Genomic DNA, 27,320 nt, shown 5'->3' on the forward strand with positions numbered 1-27,320 from the left:
GCTCAAATGGCCTCTGTGAAGCCCTAGGCCATGCCAGGCCTCACAGAGGCCATTTGAGCATGTGTGGTGGCCATTTTGTTTTTGGCAGCCATTTAAAAAAATATATTTTAAAAAATGGCCACCACACATGCTCAAATGGTCCCTGCAAGGCTCTAGGCCTTGCCAGGCCTCACAGCATGTGTGGCAGCCTCCAAAATGGCCATGACACTGATCTTTGCAGGCCCAAACAGGCCCGAAAATCAGCCCGGGATGGGCTGTGGCAGTTAATTAAGAGGCTGGTGGGGGGAGGGGGAACCTTTGCAGACCCGCCCCCCTACAGCCTTTAGGAAGCCGCCCGAAGGGGCTACAGGTAATTTTTTAAAAAATTAATATAATATGTCACTGTACATATATTCAGTTTGGCACTATATACAGAGAATCAGGGCTTGAGAATACTGAGCTGAAGCTTATGAGCTAGGATTGTATTCATTTGCTCTTACTTTGCTTCTTGTGATAAGTGAGTTAAATGTGATGACTTAATAATATGGCTATTAATGATGAGTTTGTCTTTGAATCAGTGTGAAATCCTTAGTATTAAGGCCACTGGGAGTTTCTTGCTCTCTTTCTCTCATTTTAAATGCCTTTCCGAAATATTAGAATATATTCCAAGCAGTGACACAGTTTACTCTGCATATCCTTTAATTATTTTTCAGAGTATCTGGGAAAAGCCAAGTTCTCCATTTATTTTTAAAACTCATGTAATAGTGATGCTACAATGCATAGCAGAGAATGAGACAGGCACTTCTGTTTAGTTTTCCAAGTACACCTCCACATAGTATTTGGGTATTTCATGAGCCCCTGCATACTGAAATTGGTAGTTTTCCAGCATTTTTTGGTCTGGCTATGTCCACTGCTAAATAGTTTTTGAAATATTAAAAGATTAACGGGCTTGACTTGTATTTTTCAGCTGATATTATGGTAAAGTTATCTGAAAGATGGGTGTCAGATGTTTGGACAGGGGCACAATTTCAGTGCTTGCCCTAGGCGCTATTTTCCCTAGATACACCTCTGGGTAGGAATAACGGACAATTTTCACAACAGAGGGGAGTGGGGCCCTCCAGGGAGCTGTACTGGGGCCAGTGCTTTTTAATTTATTCATAAATATTCTAGCAATTGGGGTGAAGAGTGAGGTAGCCAGATCTGCAGATGACATGAAACTATTTAGGGGTGTGAAATTCTAAACAGATTGTGAGGAGCTCTAAAAGGAGCTCTCTAAACTGGGTGATTGGGCAGCATAATGGCAAATGTAGTTCAATGTAAGTAAGTGTAAAGGGATGCACACGGTGGGGGGGGGATCACATATACAGGAGGTTCTCAATTTTCATGGAGGTCATGTTCCCACTTACAACCATGAATGCCAGAACCGCAGTATTGGAAACTTGTGCCTAAGGGAATCTTGGGATTGAGTTCCTCATTTTAAAGTGCAAAAAATCAACCAAAATGGGGAGGGGAGCAGATATAAGAGGAGTACAGAGCACAATACCTTGAACCCTCTAGCTCTCCAGCTCCTCCAGTAATGGCCCCCCAATAATGCCCCCCCAAGCTGACAAGTGTCCTACCCAGTTTCAGAAGCTTTGTGTGTTCCCAGTTTTCAATCATATGTGAGGAAACAGCTAGGAAGCAGGAGGGAGGGGGCATGTGTGAGAGAGGAGCTGGACAAGGCAGCTTTTCCTCCTACCTTGTTAAAATGCTGGGTAGAAGAGCTGGGTAGGATGGTGCCATCCTACCCAGCTCCTCTCTCACACAAGATCATTGCCCCGCCCCTCCTGCCTGTGTGCTCACTGGGTCATAGTGAGCATCCAGCCATGTGGAACTGGCTTGAGTACTCTCACCGGGGCTGCTAAATGAAGATTCTGGAATCTGCCAACGTGCCATTTCAAGCCTCTCCTTTACCTTCCAGATCTCCAAAGACTCTGAGTTTGAGCTTTGTTCTGTTTCTGCTCCATTTCTTCTAGCTACCTCCGAATTTGCTTGTTCAGCTGGTGGGACCTTTTTGGAGGCATGTTCCTTTAACACCTATCTCCCTAAACAAACCAAATAAACAAAACAGCAACTGCTTGACTGCAGATACTCTGGGTCCTTTCCCTCAAAACTTATGGTCACACCAAACTAGAGCCCATTTTAGGGACTACTCCGTGGCAGTGGGGGCGGCGAAGAAATGTTTTTTCTCCGCCCCCATTGCATCTGCTCAGTGCAGACAAACAGAGCTGTTTCGTGTGGTAAAAACATTGCTCCACACATCCACCCAGGTAATGGGGGAGGAATCATCTACAGCTCATTGTGATCAGTTTGCCTGTCACTTTGCAGATAAAGTCTCTCGCATCCGTGCTGACCTGGACTCCAGAGTTTGGGCAGTTCTGGCAGACGTGCCTTTGGTACCATCTGGTCCAGTTGCATTGGATTCTTTTCAGTTGGTGCAGCCTGAGGATGTGGACAAGATCCTGTGCAGTGTGCGGGCGACTTCGTGCGCTCTTGACCCTTGCCCTTCATGGCTAATAAAAGCTGCCAAGGAGGGGACAGGCAGATGGTTGGAGGTGATCATTAATGCTTCATTAAGGGAGGGCAGGATGCCATCGTGCCTCAAGGAGGCGGTGGTAAGACCACTATTGAAAAAGCCCTCCCTTGATCCCTCCAGCCTGGACAACTATAGACCGGTCTCTAACCTTCTCTTTTTGGGCAAGGTGATAGAGAGTGTGGTGGCGTCCCAGCTGCAGAGGGTCTTGGATGATACGGATTATCTGGACCCTTTTCAATCTGGCTTCCGCCCCAGGTATGGGACTGAAACTGCCTTGGTCGCTCTAGTGGATGACCTTTGCCGGGAGCTAGACAGGGGGGGTGCATCCCTGTTGGTTCTGCTGGACCTCTCGGCGGCATTCGATACCATCGACCATGGTATCCTTCTGGACCACCTCTTGAGTATGGGATTTGGAGGTACTGCGTTGCAGTGGTTCCGTTCCTTTCTTGGGGAGAGAGTCCAGAAGGTGGTGCTGGGGGATGACTGCTCGGCTTCAAGGCCATTGGCCTGTGGGGTCCCACAGGGTTCGATCTTGTCCCCCATCCTGTTTAACATCTACATGAAACCGCTGGGAGAGGTCATCCGGAGACTTGGACTGAGCTGTCAGCAATATGCAGATGACACTCAGCTCTATCTCTCCTTGTCACCGGATCCTAGGGAGGCAGTGGATGTCCTGAATCGGGGAGGGCGTGATGGGCTGGATGTGGGCTAATAAACTGAGACTGAATCCAGACAAGACGGAGGTACTGTTGGTCAGTAGGAGAGCCTATCGGGATGAGGAGATTTTACCAGTTCTGGATGGGGTTGCACTCCCCTTGAAGGAGCAAGTACGCAGCTTGGGGGTACTACTGGACCCGGCTCTGCTTTTGGAAGCTCAGGGCCAGGGGTGCCTTTGCATGGCTTCAGCTAGTGCGCCAGCTGTGTCCCTTTCTTGAGAAGGCAGATCTGGCCACAGTTACCCATGCCTTGGTCATGTTACGGCTGGATTACTGCAATGCATTCTACATGGGGCTGCCCTTGAAGAATATCCGGAAACTGCAGCGTGTACAAAATGCAGCAGCTAGGGTTCTATCTGGAGCTGCCCAGTGTGATCACATCACACCTATTTTGAAAGAGCTGCACTGGTTACCAGTGTGTTTCTGGGTCCAATTCAAGGTGCTGGTTTTATTTTATTTTATTTGTTATTATTTATTTATTTGATTTCTATACCGCCCTTCCAAAAATGGCTCAGGGCGGTTTACATGGAGAAATAACAAACAAATAAATTTTGACCTTTAAAGCCCTTAATGGTTTGGGCCTGGGATACCTGCGGGACTGCCTGCTCCCAAGGGTTTCTGCCCACTTGACGAGATCATCTGAGGGGCTCTGCTCTGGGTGCCGACAATGAGGGAGGCTAGGTTGTCGTGCACTCGGGACAGGGCCTTCTCTATTGCTGCCCCCAGGCTTTGGAATGCTCTCCCAGTGGCCATCCTCTCCTCAGACTCTGTCACAGTTTTTAGAAAGCTTGTTAAATCTTGGTTTTAAGCCAGGCCTTTACATGATTGTTTTATTGCTGCTTCTGTGTGTTTTTATCCATGTTTTTATCCATGTTTTCTGTATTTGTATATTATATATTTTAATATCAGATTGTTTTTATATTTTTAGCTAAATACTTTTAATTCATTTTTTATTATGTGTTTTAACTTTTGTAAACCGCCTTGTGATTGTTTTAATGGAAGGCGGTATATAAATCTAACAATAAAATAAATAAAAATAAAATAAAAACTTCTAGGTGATTCAGTCTTTGGTAAGTTTTACCATACTGTTTCCAAACTTCACCAAATTCAAATCCAACAAATCTGAATCCTACCACACTGCTGCCACCAAATTGTGGCGTACCTGGGAAGCCACTCAAGGCTCTGGTCCCCAGGGGGTCAACTACACTGTTTTCTGCTACACAGTGCTATGCATGTTTACTCTGAAGTGAGTCCTGCTATATGGGGCATACTTCTAAGAAAGTGTGCAAAAGATTGCATCCTTAGGGTTGCACATGGTAAAGTGATTTTTGATAATGACATTAGTGTCTTCTGGTTAGGTAACTTGCAAAACAAAACAGGTGATATCCACTCCTCAGTTTCCATAATGGCTTTTAGAAGGAAAGCTATAATATGGTTTCTCACCCAGGTTTTTAGATAAGGGCCATATTCTGTGTTACTGCTGCTCTGTACATCATTGTGTATATGTTTTTTAACTTTAATTATTATTAAATATTATTTTTAATATTGTAATTTTATATCTGTACTAGTGGTTTTGTAGCCCGTTGGATAACGGGCGCTAGGGGAGCTCTGCGCTCCAGACCACCGCCGCCATTAGCCCTCCCGCCCGCGGCTCTGGCCGGGCCCGCCACTCACCGCCGCCCGCGGCTCCGGCCGGGCCCGCCACCCACCGCCGCCCGCGGCTCCGGCCTGGTCCACCGCTGCCCGGGCCCACCGCCGCATTCTTCTCCGCCGCCTCGTCCGGAGGCCATCCTGGGCGGCCAGAAGCGGCCGCCCCGAAGAAGCCAGGTAAGCGGCAGCACGGCCAGGCCTCGGCCATGGCTCTGCCGCCTCCTTGGCCGCGCCGTCTCCTCTGGCCGAGGTGGCGGCTTTGCCGCCGCCTCGGCCAGTGTCCCCCGCCGCTGCTTACCCGGCTTCTTCGGGGCGGCCGCTTCTGGCCACCGGGTGCTGGCGGTCCTGGCTCTGTTCTGGCCATGCGCTTCGCACGGACGGACACCAAGCGTTTTATAGATAAGGATTGTTTGAAGTGTTTAAAATATTTGTGTTTTTTCAAAGGTGCTGTAATTATTTTAATTTAAGGCAGTGTACAAATCTGACAATAAACAAATTTTGAAAAGACTTAACACGTTTATTGCAACATAAGCTTTCCAGGGACAGAGCCTGCTTTATCAGATGCACAAAGCATTTCCCAAGGGTTTTGGCTCATGAAGCTGCAAGAAATGTGTTAAGGCTGGGATTCTCAAATTTGGATCCCCAAACATGCACAGACATGCACATGCACAAACATGCACAGAGCAGCACGGATCTCTGGAGGCCAGGTCTCATTGTCCCAGCCTCCGGATATCCCACAATGAACCACATGATGAGCACAGGACATTGGGGGTTATTCCTGAGAGAAAGGCACTCTAGGCACCCGTCTCTGAGTATGCCCGGGCTGCATGCAGCCCAGGCATACACACAACCCCATACCTGGAGAAAAGGGTGTGCTCATGCCCTTTAACATAGGTATAAGCCCAGGCACAAAACCCAGGCTTATGGGGAAGGCAGTACCGGCATTGGGATCAATCCCAGCGCTGCACACAAACAGCCCTACACAAGTGTGTGCACTTCAGAAGGCTGTCCAGAAGCCTGTTGTTGTCACATTTATATAGTACTCTTCCTCCAAGGAGTCCAGAGCAGTGTACATGGTTAACCATGATGTGTATCCTCTCACCAAAAAACAACAACCCTGCGAGGTGGGTTAAGCTGAGCGAGAAGCCACTGGCCCAGAGTCACCCAGTGAGTTTCATCATGGCTGAAAGGAGAACTGCAAGGAGATCTCCCCTATCCAAGTCCAGCACTCCAAGCACTGGCTGGCTGTGGAGCAGGTTCTTGCAAAATGCATCGAAGGCAACGCAGAGCAGGGAGAAGCGGCTCGCGTGGCTTCCGGCGTTGCGCTCAGAGATCAGTGATGCTTGGTGCGAGAGCCAGTGTCAGAAAACACACGGCACTGTCATCGTTGGGGGCGCATCATGCACAAGCTGCACGGAACGATAAGGCAGAGAGGGAGGGGGGTGCCCCTGCTGAAGTGCTGCTGATGGACGGGGAGGGCAAGGAAGACGGGGCTTTGGAGGACTGCTGAGCCGCGCTGCTCCGTCGCCCTAGCAACGCCAGACACCGCCTCCGTCCCTCTCAGAGGCTGCAGATCATAGACAGCGTCCTACCGACTAGAGCGCCTCGGCGGCTGCCTCCGAAGGGTCCGCTCTAGGGTCTCCCCCCCTCGGTGGTCTCCGCCGTTTTCTCTCGGCTCTCGCTCCTCCTCGGTCTCGGCTGTGGTGGCCGCCGCGGTGGTGGTGGTGGAGGAGGAGGAGGAGGAGGAGGCGGCGATTTCTGGGCGGGGGGACGGAAAGATCCAGAGCCATCCGCCAAAATGGTGAGCGATTCCCCGGGGGAGAGGGCTCGATACCCCGAGAGGGGAGCCCGGGCCACCTGCCCGCGGGCCTGTCTCGTGACGCAGACGCCCTTCAGGTCGGCGCGACCCCTTCTTTCGTGGGGCCCCGCGACGCCCACAACCACCATTTTCAGGGCAGTTGCTCCCTGCGTAGGGGAGGGGGGAGGCGCCATTTCCCCCCCTGCCCGGACCCTCGCGGAGCGTCTCCCTCCTAGACCCTGCCAGTTAGGCTGGGAGTCCGTGACAGCTGCCCTCCAAGGGGGTGACCGGAGAAACGTCTCCCAGTGTTGTCCCCCAATATCCCCTAAACAGAATGGAAGCTTATTGGGGTTGTGTCTCTCCCACCCCCCGCCTTCATAACCCATTAATGGTGGGTTTGACGGATTTAGATCGGCTGATCTTAGTCATTCTGTGTTTATTGCATGTCTGCAGGAAAGACCCGACTTTCAAAGTTCTTAGGATCCAGGTTTGCAATAATAAATAATAATAATAATAATAATAATAATAATAATAAATAAAACCAGCTACAGTTTCCAAAGCAGTGCCGATCAGCGATTTTGAAATCCCGCTGAAGGTTTGAAGACCTAACTGTCCTTGCCCTGATACAATCTCCCTTGCCTCCTGACCTCTCATGGCTGAGGACATTTTTGGTTCTTAAAAGGCGTCCTGTACAATAGGAGAGGTGGAAGGCTGTATTGTGTATGTCCGTCCCAGATCTTTCTCAGCAGCAGCAGGGAATAGCTGCAAGCGAGCAGGCACATTTATTGTGCACCTCTTAATCCCCTCTATGATCGATGTTCTAAAAATGTAGAAATCGCTCTTGAATTCTTCCTCTATTGTTCAGGTAGCCAAGAACAGGGTGTATGTTTACATGCAGGCGCAACCCTCTGTAAGGTGGTGTGTTCAGCAGTGCATTCCCATTGCAGTGTTTTCAGAATCAAAACAGTGTGCAAGGTAATGAAGGAGTGGCAGAATCTGACACAGTGGAAGGAAAGGAGAATTGTTTTTTTTTAAGAACGTATTGCTGCTCTTTAGTTTTAATTTCGTACTTTATCTTACACCAGCTGTGTCTTCCAGGTGGGCAGCCATTTACTGCAGGCACTGCAAGAGGATATATACGGGGGTGGTTTTATTTTTTATTTTATTTTTGGCTAGCTCACCCCCACTTCACCACCCCCGCCTTGGCTTTAAATAGCAGCAAAATGTAGCAAGCGCATTTAAAGAAACAACGACAACTCTTTCTTTCTCAAAGGGAAGGTGAATGATGGCAACTGTCAAGATTTTATTAAGAATAACCTCTTGACATTTATTCACTGCACTACACACACATTCAGATGACTTCACATACAATAAATATCTCAGCAGTCCTTACAACAGACCTGTAAGGAAGGACAATATTAGAGTTAGGGAATGGAGCAGAGCCACAGATGGCTTGCCAAAGACTATAGCCATCACGGCCGAAGTGAGACTTGAACAGAGCCTGCTCCTATAAAGGTTTACTCTGAAATAGAGGCCACTGAGTTTAAAGGAGTTTGCTCTCAAGTAAGTGTGCAAAAAAACACCTTTAAAAATTAATTGCTGAAATTTTTGGAGCCAGGACTGGAAACTGTTGCAGCCATACTCTGGAGAGCCAGTCTTATCCTCTCTAATAAAACGCTTGGTGTCCGTCCGTGGACGGACACCAAGCGTGCGTTCGTGCCTGGCCTGTTCTGGGCATGCCCAGAACAGGGCAAGGGAGGCACCAACGGCAGGACCCGGCGGCCATGTTGGGGCCGGGAAAAGGAGAAGTGGCCGCCGCCTACGCCAGGAGGAGAGTGCGGGAGAGGCGGCGGCGCAGCCGTGGCCACGGCCAGAGGTGGTGGTGGCCGCGACGGGGCAACTGGCGGCGGGAGTGCGGGTGAGGCGGCGGCGGGGCCAGAAGCGGCCGCCGCAAATAAAGGAGAGAGGCGCCGGGGGAAGAGGCGGCGGGGAAGCTGGCTGAGGTGGTGGCGGAGCCGCCGCCGAGGCCTGGTGCCGCCAGTAAAGCCGGGCGGGGGGGGAAACCTTGGGGCCCGATCCCACCATTCCCGTCCCCCCGCCAAATTACTAAGGGCCAAATTGGCCCTGAAAAATGCCGCCGCCGAACCGCCCTCCCAGCTGCCCGATCCCACCATTTGTACAGGAAAGAGGAGCTCGCTAGCAGAGCTCCTCTTTCTGCAAAGGCTCTTCTCAAACTGGCGCTTTGAGCAGAAAGGGCGTCCTTTCCGCTCAAAGCGCCAGTTTGAGAAGAGCCTTTGCAGAAAGAGGAGCTCTGCTGGCGAGCTCCTCTTTCCTGTACAAATGGTGGGATCGGGCAGCTGGGAGGTTCGGCGGCGGGGGCCGAAAGCATTACTAGCGCCCGTTTTTCGACGGGCTAAAATTCACTTGTACAGTAATAAGAGAGACCCCAATACAGCTAACACTGGTTATGCTCAAATCCCCTTGAATGTAAGTGGGGCTGTACTTAATTGCAATTCACTTGCCTCATTGATTTGAATGGCACTTAAGAATAACTATGATTAACTTTCATTGGATCGGGGATAATATATTTACATTTCTAGGCAACCCTGAATTTCCCCCCAGTGTAACAGGGAAGGAATTTGGGATACTAAAGCTTCTCCTGCTGTATGCAGGAAAGGAAGAGTTTGGATGCAGGCACTCTTTCAGGAAGTGGTCTGTGAGGCAATCCTACTGTTAGAGAAGGTGTTAATATTTTACTGTGCTTTACAGATGCAGCCTAGATACTACTATTGAGATAGGCATGCGTTGCTGCAGCATTAATACAGGATTTATTTATTTTTTAAATGTAGCCTTTGGATATTGAAATTCTGACCTATTAGTTGGTGCTCAGGCCCTGGGATGGTGAACACACATTTGTTTTTCTCTTGGCCTTCTGTTCTATATATTTTGGTGAGACAATGGGAGTCAAGGTGGTGAAGATCCCAGAGTGCCAGGCATTGCATAATACATCTCCATTCTCTAGGACACAAATGGTCAGCTGCCATTCTGTGGGTAGCATCAGGCCTGCAAAGTGATATTCCTTTGTCTTCAACTGGTGGAACAGGAACTGGGTCACAACCTAGCCTAAGTTGGGTCATACTAGGGCAAAGCCAGCATTTTCTTTAAGAGATGAGAGAAGATAGAAGTGGAGAGAATGGATGAGAGAGAGAAACAAAGATTAGGGAAGGGGGAGAGAAGCAGAAAAACAGATATGGATATATAATATGGAAAGCAGAGTTGCCAGAACCTAAGGGATATACTTGTGGGTCAGATGGGCCGTAAGCCAGAATTTGGCTTTTTTAAAGCCATATCTGGCCACCTAGATGGAAAGTGTGTCTGTAACAGTCAAAGAGAGAGGGAATCAAAATCCCTCTAGCTGTGAGGAGTCCTGAGTAGGCTGCCACCATCCACTTTTATATGAACAGATTCATCCTTCTGAGGGAATATTTATTTATTTATTTTTCAAATTTGTATACTGCCCCAAACTTCAGTCTCTGCGGTGGGGTTTACAACAGTAATGCCCCACAAATACTGGTGCAATTTCTCCAGGGCATAGACAATCACATAATACTCCTTTTCTGGGATGCTTCAATGTCCTCTGCTCCAGATAGCTTCTTAGGAAAACAACAGGATGCTGCACTATATGGTCCGATCTGAGTTAGGACAGCCTCAATACCTAGAGATATACATATCAGGCAGTATAAAAATATGATAGATAGATAGATAGATGCCTTGCTCAGAAGCATCAATGGTTAAAATGAAAGGCTTAGTGTAATCAGGTGCTTGAAGCACAGGGCAGTTACTAATGATAGCTTTTAGTTCATCAAAAGCTGCCTGACATTCCTCTGTCCGCCACACATCATTGGGGCTAGCATGCTTTGTGAGGTCAGAAGTGGGTAGCCACTCTGCTATAATGAGGTACAAATTTACGGTAAAGTTAAAATGTGCTGTTGAGTCAGTGTTGATGCCTGGCGACCACAGAGCCCTGTAGTTGTCTTTGGTAGAATACAGGAGGGGTTTACCATTGCCATCTCCTACGCAGTATGAGATGATGCCTTTCAGCATTTTCCTATATCGCTGCTGTAGTACCCTGCTAATCCCAAGAAGAACCACACTTGACACTTTGTCTTTGGAGTGGCCCAGTCTAGAATGGCTTCAGCCTTTGCCTCTAAAAGTGAGGTGGCGCTCTGTTCCATCTTATGTCCCAAGTAAGTTACTTGACTGAGTCCAATCTGGCATTTCTTGGCCTTGATGGTAAGTCCAGCATCCTTGATGCACTGCAGCACTGCTTCAAGGTGTCTTAAGTGATCGCCCTTATTAGAAAAGATGACTATATCATTGAGATAGACTACTACAAAGTCTCCCAATTGCCTGAGGATTTGATTAGCAGTCTTTGGAAGGTGGTTGGGGCATTCCTGAATCCAAATAGCAAAACCAGGAACTGATGAAGTCTGAGTGCTCCTGAGCCCCTTCATTCAGTGGCACTTGCCAATACCCTCTGATCTCTCAAGAGGAGAGCTGGTCTTGTGGTAGCAAGCATGACTTATCCCCTTAGCTAAGCAGGGTACACCCTGGTTGCATATGAATGGGAGACGAGAAGTGTGAGCACTGTAAGATATTCCCCTTAAGGGATGAAGCCGCTCTGGGAAGAGAAGAAGGTTCCAAGTTCCCTCCCTGGCTTCTCCAAGATAAGGCTGAGAGAGATTCCTGCCTGCAACCTTGGAGAAGCCGCTGCCAGTCTGTGTAGACCAGGGATTCTCAAAGTTGGGTCCCCAGGTGTTATTGGACTTCAACTCCCATAATTCCCAACCAAAGGCCACTGGGACTGGGGATTATGGGAGTTGAAGTCCAAAAACATCTGGGGACGCAACTTTGAGAATCCCTGGTGTAGACAATACTGAGCTAGATGGACCTATGGTCTGACTCGGTATATGGCAGCTTCCTATGTCAAGTCCAACATGCTGATGAACTTAGCCCTCCTCAGCTGCTCCAGCAGGCCATCAACCCTAGGCATTAGGTAGCTGTTGGGAATGGTCTTTTTATTCAGCTCCCTGTAGTCCACCCAAAACCTGGGTTTGTCTACTAGAACTACAGGGAAGGCCCAGTTCCTCTAAGAAGGTCTAATTATATCTAAAGCTAACATTTCTTCAATTTCCTTTTCTATGGCTTGGTATTTCAAGTAGGGAGTATGGTAAGGACCTTTGCACATAGGAGGTCCATCTCCAGTGTTGGAGTGAGTTATCAGTGTCATATGCCCAGGTAAAGTGGAAAACTGAGTGGCAAACCGGATACACAACTGCCAGGCTTCCATTTTCTGTGACTTGGACAGGGAATTTCCAAGTCCAGGGAATTTCCTCCCTGCTTTCGGTCACCCAAGCACTTATAATCAGGGACACGCATTCTGTCCATTAGCTCAACACTGACATTGAATATTATAGCTTCTTGGGTGAAATATGGTTTAAGGGTGTTTACATGATGAGCCCTTTTTCATGAGCAGTGAGAAAGGGCAAGAGGGTTAGTGGGGAGGAAGCCCTAAAGAGCTTATTTCCCCGCAGACGACTGAGGGTTTCCTCTTCGGTGGGCAGATCACCCACCCAGACGACTGCTGGCTGCTGCCAGTAGCTCGGAGGGCCGGGGTGCCGGGACACGTTGCCCCAACCCCTGGAGCTCCCAGAATGTACCACATGAGTGCGTGGTGCATTATGGGGATCCCCCCTCCCCTCCCTGAAGCTTTCCAGGATCCCCACAGTCTGCTAGCTGGGGCTGCACAATCACAGAAATGGGGTTAGGAGAGTGTTCAATCTCCTAACCTTGTTTTAGGGGGTGACTGCCGAAGTGGGTTTGCCGTCACAGTGCCACTAGGATCATGCCCAATCCTGGTGGTACACACACACAGGCAAAACTGGGCTGGGCTTCCTTACCCTGTTTTTGCCTGCACGTGTGTATAGCTTTGATAAATCATTGATTTAAGCTGGGTCCTGGTAAGTCAACCAAATAGGTCACGGTCCTCAGTTTCTCCTTAATCCAGTAAGGCCCTTGCCATTCTGCCTGTGTTTTGTTAGTGTGAACTGTTCAAAGAACCAATACTTGATTTCCCAGCTCAAATGTGCATTCCCTGGCATGTTCATCCTATTAAGCCTTTTGTGCCTCCCAGAGACTTTTGTGAGCAAGCTGTAAAGTCTCCTTAAGGGTGTTCTGGAGTTGGTCCACAAAGTCAAGGATGTTGACCTTCATGGGAGCCTCCTGCTTCCCACTGGTGATGGATTAACTCAAGTGGGCCCCAGACCTGTCTCCCATAAACTTGTTTGAAGGGGGAGAATCTGAGGCTTGGATGTGGTACATCCCTGTGTGCAAACACCACTCTGACTGTCCGCTGTTTCCTGAGAGCTAGAAATAAAACAAACTGTGTGCTTGCTTTGATCTGTTTACAAAATCTTACTTCCTCTTTTCCTCCCTTACAATTGAGGGAAAAGGCCAGGAGAGAAGGGGGAGAGATCTTTCTCGCCACTCTCATTCACTCAGGAATGCCCTAGTAATCTGAGGGGGTGGGGGAAATGGCTAGCATCCAGAGTGGCACTTGCACTGTGGTATGTGAACACAAGCCAGTGTGCCCCTGCTATCAGTTGGCTCACTATTTATTTTATAAGAGAAGTCCCTTGAATATGTCAGATGAGTGCAGCAACATTTATTTATTTATTGCTCAGCCTCCTCATCTGGCTGTTTCCAATGGTTCATGTGTTTCTTCAGATCATAGAACTTTTCCTCCCAATGGCTGATTCCCAGCTCAAGGTCATCAAACTTGAATGGGGTTGGTCACCAAGCTCTCACCTCACAGATGTCCATAATCTTGCACCAAAAGCCCCACCAGTTCTGATGGGGAGATGTCCAAGATCCCCTCACCATCTAACTGCAGTGCACCACTGGTCCACATCTTGCTTGCCAAAGTTCTTTCATCAGCACCAGTGCTGCTTCCTTCTTCAAGTCTAAGGACACACCTACAGCTCACAACTCTCCACTATCAAAGCCTTTCTGTCATGCTCCTGCTTGGCCACCGGAATCTTCCTGCATGCCAGAAGAGCAGCCTTCCAGTCCTCCTGCTAGCCTAAATATCCCTGTGTCATCCATTTCACCACACCCAGTCTACACCCTGCCCTGGCCTTCCCCTTGTGCAAATTGCACATTCCACGCCCCTTGATACTCATTTTGGTAGATTAAATGGGACAGAGAAAGAAGAGGCTGATGCTGGGACATGTAGCAGCAGTTGTTGGTAGGCCAACCTCTTTATCCTATTCAAGTAGTCCATGAGCCAGACTGCCAAATTTTGACCATCAGTACCATCTCTGGACAAATGCTCATAGTGATTTTTGGCACTTTAGGACAATTAAAATGTGAAAACACACTGAAAGCAGGAATTATTGCCATGCTATTACTTATTTTCCATCTCTGGGAGTACAGATCTTGTCCAAAAATCACACAGCATTTGTCCCCCCAGATGGTACTAAGCACCCCAGCTGGCTCATGTACTGGGGAGTGCTGGGAGTTGTAGTTCAGCAACATCTGGAGGAACTCAGGTTGAGAACCACTTATTTAAGGGCATCAGTCCTGAATACAGTTCAGCCATTTGTGTAGAGCGTGGTATGGGTGCTGGGTTCCACACTGTAGACTGTAAAGAATCCTGGTCCTTATGTTGAATAACCCTGCCCTAGATATTATACTCTATACCAAAGTCTGGGTTTAAAAAACCAGTACTATGGTGTAAGGTACCTTTCATGGAGACTGGGAAGGTAGAGGTCCTTCCTGACTCTAGTAGTCTTCTCAAATTTTTTTCTCTGTGTTAGTAACTCATCATTCCATTTTCCCCCTACCACTAAGTGAGCCACAAAGTAATTCTAAGCTTGCTTACTAGACTTTCATTCTGCAATCCCGCAATACATTGTCTGTAATACTTCTTGAAATAAGCAAGGGTTCTTCCTGCAAATTTCTCTACCAGAAGCTTTTCCAGACTGCCAGCTTTACTGTTGGGGAAAGTAGCTTAACTTAGCATGAGTTAGGACAGAATATAAGCCACCTGTCTGCACATATAAGCCCAGATAAGCAAAAACCGAAGTAAATCTGGATCGCTCACATTGCTGCTGCTGCTGCTTCTGCCACCTCCGCTGCCATCTCCTTCCCCACCCTCCCTAGGGACGTGCACAGACCACCAAACTGGTTTGGAGGTCTGGTGGTTTAGATGGTTCGGCAGAGCAGGGTGGGTGCTCCTCCCCTCCTCCCACACACGCACCGGCCACTTCCGCTCTGACACTGACTGAGGCAGAAAGAAGGTACGTCGCCACCCCATGCAATGTGGGGGCTTTGGGGGCTTGGCGGGGAAGGGGGATGATAAGAGCACCCTCCTTGCTCCTTAAAGGTAGCACCCCCCACCCCCGCTGCCGAACTGTCTGCCCGCTAGACCTTGCATATCCCTAACCCCCTCCTCCACCTCCACAGGATACTCAATCATTTCTAATTGGCTTTCCAAGGGTTTCCCCACTCCTTAATAGATGCTGCTCTGGTGGGAGAGTACCATGCAGCTCTAGTGCTAGAGCAGCAAAAAAATTTAAAAAAATTATTTGCAGCTCTGGTGGTAGAACACCATGCCACTCTACCACCAGAGCAGCAAAGATATACACGTGTACACACACACACACACACACACACACACACACTCATACATAAGGAAAAAGGAACGATTGTGCTGTCGAGTCAGTGTCTACTCCTGGCGACCACAGAGCCATACATACTGTATATATAAAAAGAGCATGGAAACCCTTGGAAAACCAGTTAGAAATGACTGGGCATCCCACTAAAGCATTTTAAATAGTACTACTTAATGACGCAGATATGATGCCTTAAGAGTCAAGGAAAAAGGTGAATAATGCCACTGGCTGTATGAATGGCACCTTGCTGCTGCCGTCCTGAAGTTGTCCTCAATTCCTCCTTAGTATGAATGCACCTCGACCCTAAGTGTTGGGAAGCTGGTGTAGATCTCTGTCTGGGAAAGCCCTAGAACACTGTTGACAAATGTGTTATCTTTTTGCCAATCCTATAAGCTGCCTGCTTTGATAACCCTTCTCAGTAAATAGCAGTGTGTTTATTTGAAAATTATAGCCAAAGAAGAAAGTTTCAACCAGACAGGATTCCTGGACATTCCCTTTGATGGGTTGGACCCCAAATGGTGATGGGCAGCCTTTCAGCATTGGGACTCCTGTGCCTTTAATAGTTGTGCAATTGGGGGATTTTTGGCAGACGCAGCTTTCAGGCCCCTGCACCACCTGTTTTCTTGAGTAGCACCTGCCAGAATTCCCTCATCTGCACAACTATTAATAGAGCTTTTATGCTGAAAGGCTAGACATCCCTTTTGTAACATGTTTTTAAAATGTGTTTGCTACATTTACCGTATTTTACGGACTATAAGACGCTACGGACTATAAGACGCACCTTAATTTTAATCCAGTTTTTCAGAGTTTTAACATATTAAACTGTTAAAACATATAAGACGCTCCTGAATTTTGGCGGATATTTTTCGAGGAAAAAAGTTAGTCTTATAGTCCATAAAATACGGTATATACTGCCATTCTGCCAATGCAATCAAAGCAGATGACAGTTTAAAATAATGGCCTACAACATAATAGATCTGATTGAAAAACAACCAGGGAGGGAAGAGTCAAATTCAGGCACCATAGCCGATGGCCTCTGCAGGAGGCAGTTCTGGGAGGGAGGGAGCAATGGAGCAGCTGGTCCCAGCCAGGCAAATGGAAATGACTTGCCCTTCCCTTCCCCCTCCCCCAGCTGTTTCTGCATATAGGCTGCAATAGTGGTACTTAGGACAATAGTTGAGTTGAATTGGCCTATTAGGCTGATTTAAAATTTGATTGATTAAAAGTCACAAACTTGTACTGGCTTTGACCCTGACGTTTACCAGTGAGATTCTACCTCAAGAGCAGAGGGACTGTTCTTGTCACACTGAACTTTGGAGGCACCTGAGTATTACTATGAGCGCTCTCATTGGCTTGGTGATCAGGGGCATGGGCTCACCTTTATTGTGCTCAGCTGTGGAGGAAGCCAGAGCACTTCCAAAGCCCAGCTCTGCTGTGGTGGTGAGCTCTGTTAAGCTCCAGTCCAAACCAGGCTGGAGGAGTGAGGGCTGGTCTTCATCAGCTTCATGCTTGCCATTAGTGAAGCAAGGATGCTCGTCATGGTGACTGTGGTGAATTTAGAGAGTCCTTATCTTATTATTAGATGCCTCTTTAATTATGAAGCCTAATAGGAAAATAGGAAGCTGCCTTATGCCTAATCAGACCACTGATCCGTTTAGCACTGACTGGCAGTGACCCCTAGGAGTTTCAGCTGATATTTTCCAGCCCTACCTGGAGATAAGGATGTGCATGGAACCACGGGTGTGCGGTTTGACGCTGGCGGGGGTGCCATTTTAAGGGCGGAGGAGGATGTACTCACACCTCCCGCCGTTCCCCCCACCCCCGCCGGTGCTCCTTCCTGGTAAAAACCTTCGGGGTAGCAGTATACCCTTCCCCATCCTCGGCCGAAAGTGGCCAGAAGTACCAGGTGCACATGTGCCCGTCTTGTGTGCGTGCACCCGGTACTTCTGGCCAAGAACGGGGAAGTGGCGGCAGGGAGGTACACTGCTGCCCCGAAGGTTTTTACCAGGAAGGAGCGCTGGTGGAGGGGAAAGCAGCGGGAGGGGTGAGTGCACTCTCCCCCACCCTTAAAGTGGCACCCCCGCTGGTGTGGAACTTCGAACCGGCCCCGGTGTTCGAACCTGTTCAGAGGCCCGTAAAAGGGCCTCCGAACAGGTTTGTGCACATCCCTACCTGGTGATGCCAGGAATTGAACCTGGGATCTCCTGCATGCAAATCCGATGCTCTACCACTGTTCTATGGCCCCATCCCTTAAATATGATATAATATAATAATAGCTGCATTTTTAATCCAGTCCTCCCAAGAGAAGTATGGTTACATTGTTGGTGCCAAAAAGCCAATTCTAGCAAATAGAATCATGGTTTCTGATACTTGCTTTGTAGAGTACAAATCTGGTGAATTTTAGAGCATTGCAGCATTTTACTCACTTCAGCTCCTCACTTTAATGCCATGGAAACCAGGTGTTTCAATATATATAACTTATTTGAAAAATCCCTGGAGTAAGACAGATATTTTACCTCTCTCTTTCTCTGAAGATAAGTCTTAGCTTTAATTGCTTTCTTTCCTTTCCCTCCCAGGTGAATTTCACAGTAGACCAGATCCGAGCGATCATGGACAAAAAATCCAACATCAGGAACATGTCTGTGATTGCTCATGTTGACCATGGCAAATCTACACTTACAGATTCATTGGTGTGTAAAGCAGGTATCATAGCTTCAGCCAGAGCGGGTGAAACGCGGTTTACTGACACACGGAAAGATGAACAGGAAAGATGTATCACAATCAAGTCTACGTGAGTATCGTAAATGTTGTGTGTAATAGTTTGGGCTGTAAGGCACAAGCCCGTAGATTGAGTGTTTTATATCCATGGGACTAAACTAGGTTTATTTCATATATTCCAACTTTGAATGGCTTATGGATCAGGCTGCCTCATTCCAGCAACCCAAAGCTGCAAATTTCCGGTCCATAATCGCATGCACTGAAATAGCTGTTCTGATAACAATTCAAGAAAGCTACATAAGGTATACATACATGTGTGTATAGAGCGGGGGAAATGCAGAGGCCCAAAGGCCATTAAAACAATGAAGGCCAGGCCAAAGTTACTGATGGCATCTTCTGTAAGGGAATGATTTTGTGCCAAAGTATGTATGAAGTATGGTAGAAATGAATTCTCTAGTCTTGAACCCATTTAGAAGTACACTATGACTGCAATTGTATGTTTGGAGCAGTGGAGGACTGGAATTCAACTAACAAACTAAAACAAAACCTGGGCAAGAGGGAGGCGCTCATGGCCAGGGGAGCTGCTAATTCAGTGATGGTATGTCAGCCTGTTCTGGTTGGGGTTGCACTCCCCTTGAAGGAGCAGGTCCACAGCTTGGGAATCCTCCTGGAGCCATCCTTAAGCTAGGATAGTCACTGTGGCTCAGGTGGCCACAGTGTCAACTCATGTGCCAGATACTAGTGGTGTGCACAGAACTGGCGCCTGCTGGTTCGAAGGTGGGGGGGATCTCTTTAAGGATGGGGGATGGTGCTTTTACCAGGGGCAGAGCCACCATTGGGTGAACAGGTTTAAAGATCCCCCCCCCCCGCTGGATGTCAGACGTGGGAGGCGTTGTTTTATTTTGCTCCCCAAGGGAGTCTGCCTTTTAAAGGCGGGGTGAGCCGCTCCTGGACTTGCAGGGCCAATCTCCCTCCCCAACAGGGCCTGGGAGGGAGACCATGCCCCCTGCGTCTGACATCAGATGGGGGCGTGGCTAGCCGGCTCCCTGTGTCTGTCAGATGCAGGGTTAGGAGGCCACGGCAGCGGCTGAATGCAGGCCGCTGCCAGCCTCCCTCCACCACTGGTTCTTACTCCTCCCGCTGCATTTCCCCTGCCGACACTGCCTTTTAAAATGGTCCAGCAGGCAGCAGTGTACTCCCTGCTGCCCCAATGCCTCCTCGGACTGGGCACCCTCCCCCGTCCTAAAGAGATCCTCCCCCCACCTTTGAACCGGCCGAACTGCCGGTCTTTCATATTGGTTCGGGGGCCCATAAAGGTCCCCCGAACCAGTTCCGTGCACATCCTTACCAGCTGTTTTCAGTTTCTGTCTCAGTCAGACCTGGCCATGGTTATCCGCACTCTTGTTTTGTCTCATTTGGATTACCATAGCACACTCTTTATAGGGCTGCCCTAAAGACTCTTTGGAAGCTGCTGCAGCTGCTGCAAGATGTGACTGAGAATCCTAACAGATGTAGAATTCTTAGACTATATAACACTTGCTCTAGTGCAACTGCATTGGTTACCCAGTTGCCTCTGGGCATGAATCAAAGTGCTGGTTAGGGCCTTAAACCAGTTTCTGGCCCCAAGGAACTTGATGGACCACCTTCCCCTGTATGAATTTCCCTACCCTGTTAGGATAGTTTTTTAAAAAGCTCTTCTGTGAGTTCCAGTTCCAGCACCTTTAGAGGTCCATCTCCACACAAGATGGCTCTTTCTATAGTTGCTCCACTCTTTCATCTCTTTCCTATATGAGATCTGTATAGTTTTCTCTCTTTCTCTCTCTTTTTAACAACCAGTCTTTGGATGAGGCTGGAGTCTGGGACTTAATCCTCCGTTTGTTCACTTCTGCTTACCTCTGCCACTGTTTAATGGTTGGTGGTGTTTTCCTATATTGTTAATCTTTTATGGTTCTTTACTGTTTTTATAATGTTTTTAGATGAAACTTTGTAAGCCACCTTGAGTCAGTTTGAAATAGGTGGGTAGCATTTTTAAAATAACGAAAATGCAAATGTACTCTCATGCCCTAATATTTCAATTGGACTTACTCCCAAACATGCATAGTCCCCGTCCCCCACCGCCCGCCTTATTGTATTCAGCAAGACTTGCTTGTGCCTTAGTCCATCTGGTTTAATTTGTCTTTTGGCAGGGGCGGCATCTTTATTTTTATGCTTATTCCTATGTGCTTAGCACATAGTTCTTGCAGCAACTTACAACATTTTGTAAATATAGCAACTGAACTATCTGAAGACATCTTTCTTGCAAGCAGCTGAAAGCAAAGAAATTAAATAGTGTAAAAGCTAGTCCAGCGATGCAAAGGCTTTTCTAAAAGGGAAAATCTTATCTGTCCTCAGAGTTTTCCCAAACATCTCTCTCTAGGGAGGCAATTCTGTAGAGAGTGCTGCCACCACAGAAGGCCTGAGATCTGACTCCACCACCTGGATTTGGTTGAAGGGACCCAAAGCAGTGCTTTGTCACATAGGAGGATGCATTGTAGTATTGTAAAGTGCCTTATCTAGGCATGGGGTGTGTCAGAAATTTTAAATAACTACATTAAAAAGTATTTAGGGGAACCTTCCATTCTGCTCTCTTGCAGGGCCATTTCTCTCTTCTACGAGCTTTCGGAAAATGATTTGGCCTTTATCAAGCAGTCCAAAGATGGCTCCGGCTTCCTCATTAATTTGATCGACTCCCCTGGGCATGTGGACTTCTCCTCTGAAGTCACTGCAGCGCTTCGCGTCACTGATGGTGCCCTTGTAGTTGTTGACTGTGTATCAGGTAAGTGTGCTTAAAATTCGGAAGATGAATTTGCACATGAGGCTTCTGCTCTTTGGAAGGTGACCACAAAGATGGAGGATAAGAGTCTTCTGAGAATGTATCTGCATTTCTACACTGTGTGGGATGTGTTAAGTGGTATAGCAGTCATTGCTCGTCTACCACTTAGCGGTGTACCAGCTTCAGGTATGTAGAAATTAGTAATTTGATTGTTTGATCTGCAGTTGATATTGCACACACCACTACTTGAGCCTGCAAGTTACAATGAAAAGTCTGTTGCTGATCCAGATTCTCTATTTAGGAATGTGTTCGATTGTTTCGGCAGGGTGTGGAGCGGTACCTTTGAGCATGAAACAGCTACTTGTCTGAGGGCTATAGGTCACCTCCAGCATCAGAAGCAGGATGCCTCTGAATACCAGTGCAGGGGAGTAACAGCAGGATGGCGGGCATGCCCTCAGCTCCTGCCTGTGGGCTTGCCAGTGGCATCTGGTGGGCCACTGTATGAAACAGGAAACTGGACTACATGGGCCTCCTTGGGTCTGATCCAGCAGGGCTGTTCTTGTGTTCTTATGAGTAAATCAAATCCTTACCTGCTCCTCCACAAGCATGAGAAAAGCAGGTCCTTACCTGGGCCTCCGCCATCCTGCTGCTTTTCTGGGCACGGCACAGGACTGCTCAGAAGTCCACATGGTGCTTCTGTAGGGCTTCATCCTGCCACTGTGCACAGGCTGCTGGGTGAGCGGCAGGGCAGAGGACAGATAAGGACCCGCTTTACTCATGCTTAAAGGTACCACTCCCTGCACCGCTGAAACGATTTGGTGGGCTGTGCCAAATCGATTCAGCGTGTCCCTACTGGAAGCACCGAATTGATTCATGCACATCCCTATCTACTTTTTTAGAATTACATAAGAACAGCCCTGCTGGATCAGACCCAAGGCCCATCTAGTCCAGCATCCTGTTTCACACAGTGGCCCCCCAGATTCCTCTGGGGAGCTCACAGGCAAGAGGTATGTGCATGCCCTCTCTCCTGCTGTTGCTCCCTTGCAACTGGTATTGAGAGGCATCGTGCCTCTGAGGCTGGAGGTGGCCCACAGCCACCAGACTAGTAGACATTGATAGACCTGTCCACCATGAATCACACACGCAATACAGTATGGGAAGCCAATGTGTAGACCTGTCCACACATGCAACACAGAATGAGAAGTCAAAGTGGTTAAGTAACTGAAGTGTGGGGCATGGATTTGACTAGCCCATTTTATCCCTTAGCAATGAAATACACTGGGTGGCCTTAGACAAGTCAATGACTGTCAACTTAACCTACATCATGTGTTGGTTTAAGACTCTCCGAGCTCCGTGGAGGAAAAAGTGAGATATAAAGAAAGACAATCGGTTTAAGTAATTTTGGGGAGGGTGCTAAGGCCCCTCATAATTTGCTCTTTCAGCCCTGAGAATCCCCCCTCCCCTTTTTAAGCAGCTTTCTAGTCCTTAGGACTGTGAAGATAAGGCTTCCCAATGTGTGGGCAACATCTGGTTAAATTTCTTAGGTACAGTATGCAGGTGTGGTTCAGCAGGATTGATCGTCGGGGTTTCTGAAGAAATTATGCAAAATAAGCAAGCATATACAAATTTGCATAATTTATACAGCATGCAGAATTTCCGCAGAGTGTACACTGGCTTACCCAGACTCTTGAGTATGAAAGGACTGATGTGGGAGCAGCAACTACCGTAACAGTCACCCATAGATTCAAACTGTTAGGGGACCTGTTTCATCTCATCATCAGTTGAAATTTTCGAGGGAAATCCAGTAGAGAAAACCTTTCTGTGAATGGTTCTCGAAAGGCTTTTGCATCAAAGGGACTAGAAAACTTTGTCCACTTCCTCATCTAGGGGTTTGTGTACAGACTGAGACTGTCCTTCGCCAGGCAATTGCTGAACGTATCAAGCCAGTGCTGATGATGAACAAGATGGATCGTGCTTTGCTGGAACTGCAGCTAGAACCAGAGGAGCTTTATCAGACTTTCCAGCGCATCGTGGAAAATGTCAATGTTATAATCTCCACTTATGGAGAGGGTGAAACTGGACCCATGGGTAATATTATGGTAAAGAAAACTTACATTTAGATTGGTATGGATCTGAAATATATTTTCAGAGGTGTGTTTGCTTTGTCAAAACCCACTATTTGGAGCCAGTGCAGAAATGGTTTTTCAGGCTTGCCCAAATCAACCCATACTCAGAGGAGCAATCTGTTCATGCTACTCACAGAAATCAGTACTGCAGTTGTTCTCTGGGGACTTCTCTTTTTCAAACATTACATTGCTCCTATGGGAGGAGGGCTGAGTGCAGTGACAGATCCTGTGGTTTTGATGGTTCCATTGCTGGAACCGCTTCAGGTTCCATCGCTGTTTTCTCCCGTTAAAAGAATCAGAAGTAGCAGAGCTGGGGAGAAGAAACCTCTACCTGGGAATTTGAAGAGACCCTGTCAACTGAACTACACAGTAGGCTATGTCATGACTTGGTATAGAACAGTTTTATATATGGGAAATACTGAGGCTATTCTCAAGAACAGCAAAAATCAAGCTAGGAGACCCTAGCCCAGTTTTTGCTGCTCGTGTAAACCACCGGCTTCCAAGCGGCTAGCCCACTTTTGTAGCCCTCCCATAAGCCCAGGTTTGCGGAGTGAGTGCTCCGCAAACCTGGGCTTCCTGATCGTGAGTAGACTCCCGGAGGGGAGGTGATAAGCCGACTCCCGGCTCCGGATATCTCCCCAGTATGCCCTGCGTGCTCTCGCAGGGCATACTGGAGCTTCCAGGGGCTGCGTGGCCTCCGAGCTCCCCAGCCCCTGCCGGCTCTGTCACGGAGCCAGCAATCGTGTGGGTGGCTGATCCAGCTGCCCAGGGCTCCTGCTCTGATCGTGAGCGGGGAGAGTGGGCCTAGCCCGCTCTCCCCACTCACTCTTACGAACCGGGTCTCACTGATCATGAGACCCGGCTCACTGTGTTTCAGAGGTAGTGCATATGCCTTGCATGCAGAAGGTCCCAGGTTCAGTCCCCAGCACCTCCAGTTAGAAGGATCTTGGCTAGCCAGGCTGGGAAGGACATTTCTTTGCCAGAGACCTTGGAGAGCTACACCAGTCACATGGCACAATACAGGAGACCTTAATTTTTCATGTGTTCTATCATGGCCTTTGTTGTTCATGGGTGGTTCATAGAGACCTGGTTTCTTTGTTCACGGGCCAAAAATAGCTTTATTTTTAGCTATTTATTTATTATAAAATAAATAGCTCCATTTTCAGTATCGAGACCTAGTTTCTTTGCTTGCCTAATGTTAGGAAAATTGTCAGCTATTTGTGGTATAGAGACTAATTTTTTTTTTTAAAAAAATTGCACACTAGAAGTAGGGTTATTTCAGCTATTTGTGGCTAAGTGCCATCCAGAAATGACATCTGGTGTCATTTCTGGTGGCCATTTTGTGACTCTTCCCCCCCCATACACACACACACAAGCTCGGAGGGGTTGGGGTGGCACTGCTGGAGAGCAAGGTAATGTGCTTTACTACTCTTATTTCTGCCCCCCCCCCCCTGCACTTTTTAATGAGATTTGAGCACACAAATGTGCTGAGGAACCTAACCCCCCAATCCCCATAGGCTCAAGGTTCACCCCACCCCGGTTTCCCTGTTCCTGGAAATAGGCCAGAATTGAACCCCCAAGGAAAAAGAGGGCCTCCTGTACTCTAGCTGGACCAGTGGTCTGATTTTATACCAGGCAGGTTCATCTCTATGCTTACACTCACACTCGAGCAGTTATTTGTGTCCCGTGAATTGTCTTTCCAAGCAACTGTACTTAGGACTGCAGTCTTAATGTGTTGCTTGTAATAAATTGACCTTCCTTCTGTTTGTAGATTGATCCTGTCATTGGTACCGTTGGCTTTGGCTCTGGCCTGCATGGTTGGGCTTTTACTTTGAAACAGTTTGCTGAGATGTATGTAGCTAAATTTGCTTCCAAAGGGGAAAAAGCACAATTCTCAGCAGCTGACAGGGCCAAGAAGGTGGAAGACATGATGAAAAAGCTATGGGGAGACAAGTGAGTAGGGTTTTTATATTTATATGTAGCTTATTTGACTACAGCAGAGTGGTTAAGAACATAGCATCAGCCCTGCTGGATCAGGCCAAAGGCCTCTTCAGTCCAGCATCCTGTTTCCCACAGTGGCCCTCCAGATGCCTCTGAGAAGCCCACAAGTCAAAGATTAAGATATGCCCCCTCTCCTGCTGTTGCTCCCCTGCAGCTGGTATTTTTTTTTTTATTCCTATGTAAGCCTCTTTGAGAACTTTTGCTGGAAAGTGGTATATAATAAATATTTATAGTAGTAGTACTGAGGCATCCTGCCTCTGAGCCTGAAAGTAGCATATAGCATCAAGACCAGTACCATTGATAGATCGGTCCTCCCTGAATTTGTCTAAGCCCTGCTTAGTTGTCCATGCTGGTGGCCATTACCACATCCTGTAGCAGAAAATTCCATAATAGGTGAATTATGTGCTGTGTGAAAAAGTGCTTCCTTTTGTCAGTCCTAAACTTCCTGGCAACCAGTTTCATGGGATGACCCTTGATTCTTGTGTTGTGTTAGGAGAAAAGGTTATTTCTCTCCACACCATGTATAATTTTATAAACCTCTATCATGTCTCCCCTTAGACACCTTTTTCTAAACTAAAAGGTCTCAAATATTGTAGCCTTACAATGTAAGAAAGGTTCTACTTGCATGTTTAATACTTACCTGTTCCGGTTTTGTGTTTGCCTCCTACCAAATAAAAAATGTGTGCGGGGGGAGTATTGTGGCATCTTAAAGACCAGCACACATACTGTAACATCAGCTTTTTGTGGACTATAGCCCACATTGTCAGTTGCATGAGTGTTGTTCTCCTTATTTAAAATGAATAAGTGGTTACCTTGCACCTGCATCTTGCATTTGGAAGTTTCTGAGAAGTTTTCACATTGCAGTAGCGGGGAGGGGAGTGACTGGCTTCTTTGGGAAGGGAATATGCTAGGTCCAGGTAAATGAACAAACTAGCAAAAGGACTGTTTCTTTTCCAGTTCCTTGACTTTTTAGATTGTAAACTTTCTCATTTTTATATAGGTATTTTGACCCAGCAGCTGGGAAATTCAGCAAATCAGCAACCAATCCTGATGGAAAGAAATTGCCACGGACATTCTGCCAGCTCATCCTGGATCCCATTTTTAAGGTAAAACTTAGTTTGATCAAAAGAGGATTACTGTGTGAACTGGAGAGTGAGTTCATTTTCCCTGTAACTCTTAGGAGAACAAGGCCACCAAATTTGTCTTCCTAAAAGTTGGTTATTCCCTGCTGCTGAAAGAGAGCATCTCATGGATTCCCCTTTGCTCCAGAGGCAGGACTATGCAAATTAGTTCAGAAAGCTTTAATAGCCCTGGGAAGGATAACCCCGCCCAGTTCTGTCAGTCCTGCTCCAGAGACAGCCTTTTCTCCTCTCTCCAAAAACCTTCTCTATTTTTCTTCTTTTCTTAATCATTTGCTAAGCAAACTTTCCTCCATGAAAGCCCCCCAGCATCATAGGGATCTGCACGAACAGGTTCAGCGCTCCCTTCCTGGACTTGGTCCGCTTTGCAGCCAGGTCCACCACTTCTACTCCCAGAGTTCCTTGATGCTCTGCCTCCAGCATGGCAGACCTGGTTCTAAGACTTACTGGCAAAATCACTCCAACAAGCCTGGCCATCCAAGGGGGCTCAATGAAAAAGGAGAAGGAGGGACTTCTTTTTCTGCTCATCGTCTGAAAGCCAAACTCACAGGAAATCTAAAAAAGGCAAGCGTAAAGAAAAATCACTAAGGCATAGGCATAGTCCTCTGAACTATGAATCACCCAATCTGCATGTACTCTCAGGTCAGGGCCCAATAATGCTGGAGCAGTTCCTCCTATAGAGCAATCCCTCCCAGTGGACCCCATTGTTCCCAGGGACCAAGATCCTAAAAGTGAGACAAGAGGGGAGGGGGAATGGTCTGAGGACCAAATTACTTAATCTTTTTCTTCATCTCAGAGATTATTTATCCCAGATGACTTCGCCTCTCTACTGAGTAAGGCAATATACACCTTGGGTTTGCAATTAGGTACCCCCCAGAAGGAGCAATCCAATGCTAAGGAGGCCCTTGTATTTCCTAAAACTGAGACCGAGGAAAAGAATTTTTCTTTCCCAGAATTTTTCAGTGGCACAGTGAAATGAGAATGGGCATCGCCTGCTATCACCAGAAAGCCTAGTATGGTGGCGAATAGGTTCTACAGTTTCCTGAGGAGAACCACGAGGCCCTTAAAGTG

At 47.6% G+C, this 27,320-nt stretch overlaps 1 protein-coding gene across 2 annotated transcripts in view; it reads left to right on the top strand.

The window, feature by feature from the left end:
• The first annotated feature begins 6,409 nt into the window (after nucleotides 1-6,409).
• Nucleotides 6,410-27,320, top strand: part of LOC128342148 (elongation factor 2-like) — a 62,200-nt gene continuing 41,289 nt past the window's right edge. Inside the window, exons 1-6 of one of the 2 annotated variants that reach the window (XM_053289073.1) lie at nucleotides 6,410-6,721; nucleotides 18,030-18,244; nucleotides 20,805-20,986; nucleotides 22,871-23,082; nucleotides 24,881-25,062; nucleotides 26,111-26,216. In XM_053289073.1, the coding sequence (XP_053145048.1) occupies nucleotides 6,719-6,721; nucleotides 18,030-18,244; nucleotides 20,805-20,986; nucleotides 22,871-23,082; nucleotides 24,881-25,062; nucleotides 26,111-26,216 (900 nt within the window). In that variant the 5' untranslated portion in view covers nucleotides 6,410-6,718. Of the gene's footprint in view, nucleotides 6,722-7,091; nucleotides 7,206-18,029; nucleotides 18,245-20,804; nucleotides 20,987-22,870; nucleotides 23,083-24,880; nucleotides 25,063-26,110; nucleotides 26,217-27,320 lie in introns of those variants that run through there. The other variant, XM_053289072.1, reaches the window with a different exon arrangement.

This window comes from Hemicordylus capensis, chromosome 2, assembly GCF_027244095.1.
Source record: "Hemicordylus capensis ecotype Gifberg chromosome 2, rHemCap1.1.pri, whole genome shotgun sequence".
Taxonomy (NCBI): domain Eukaryota; kingdom Metazoa; phylum Chordata; class Lepidosauria; order Squamata; family Cordylidae; genus Hemicordylus; species Hemicordylus capensis.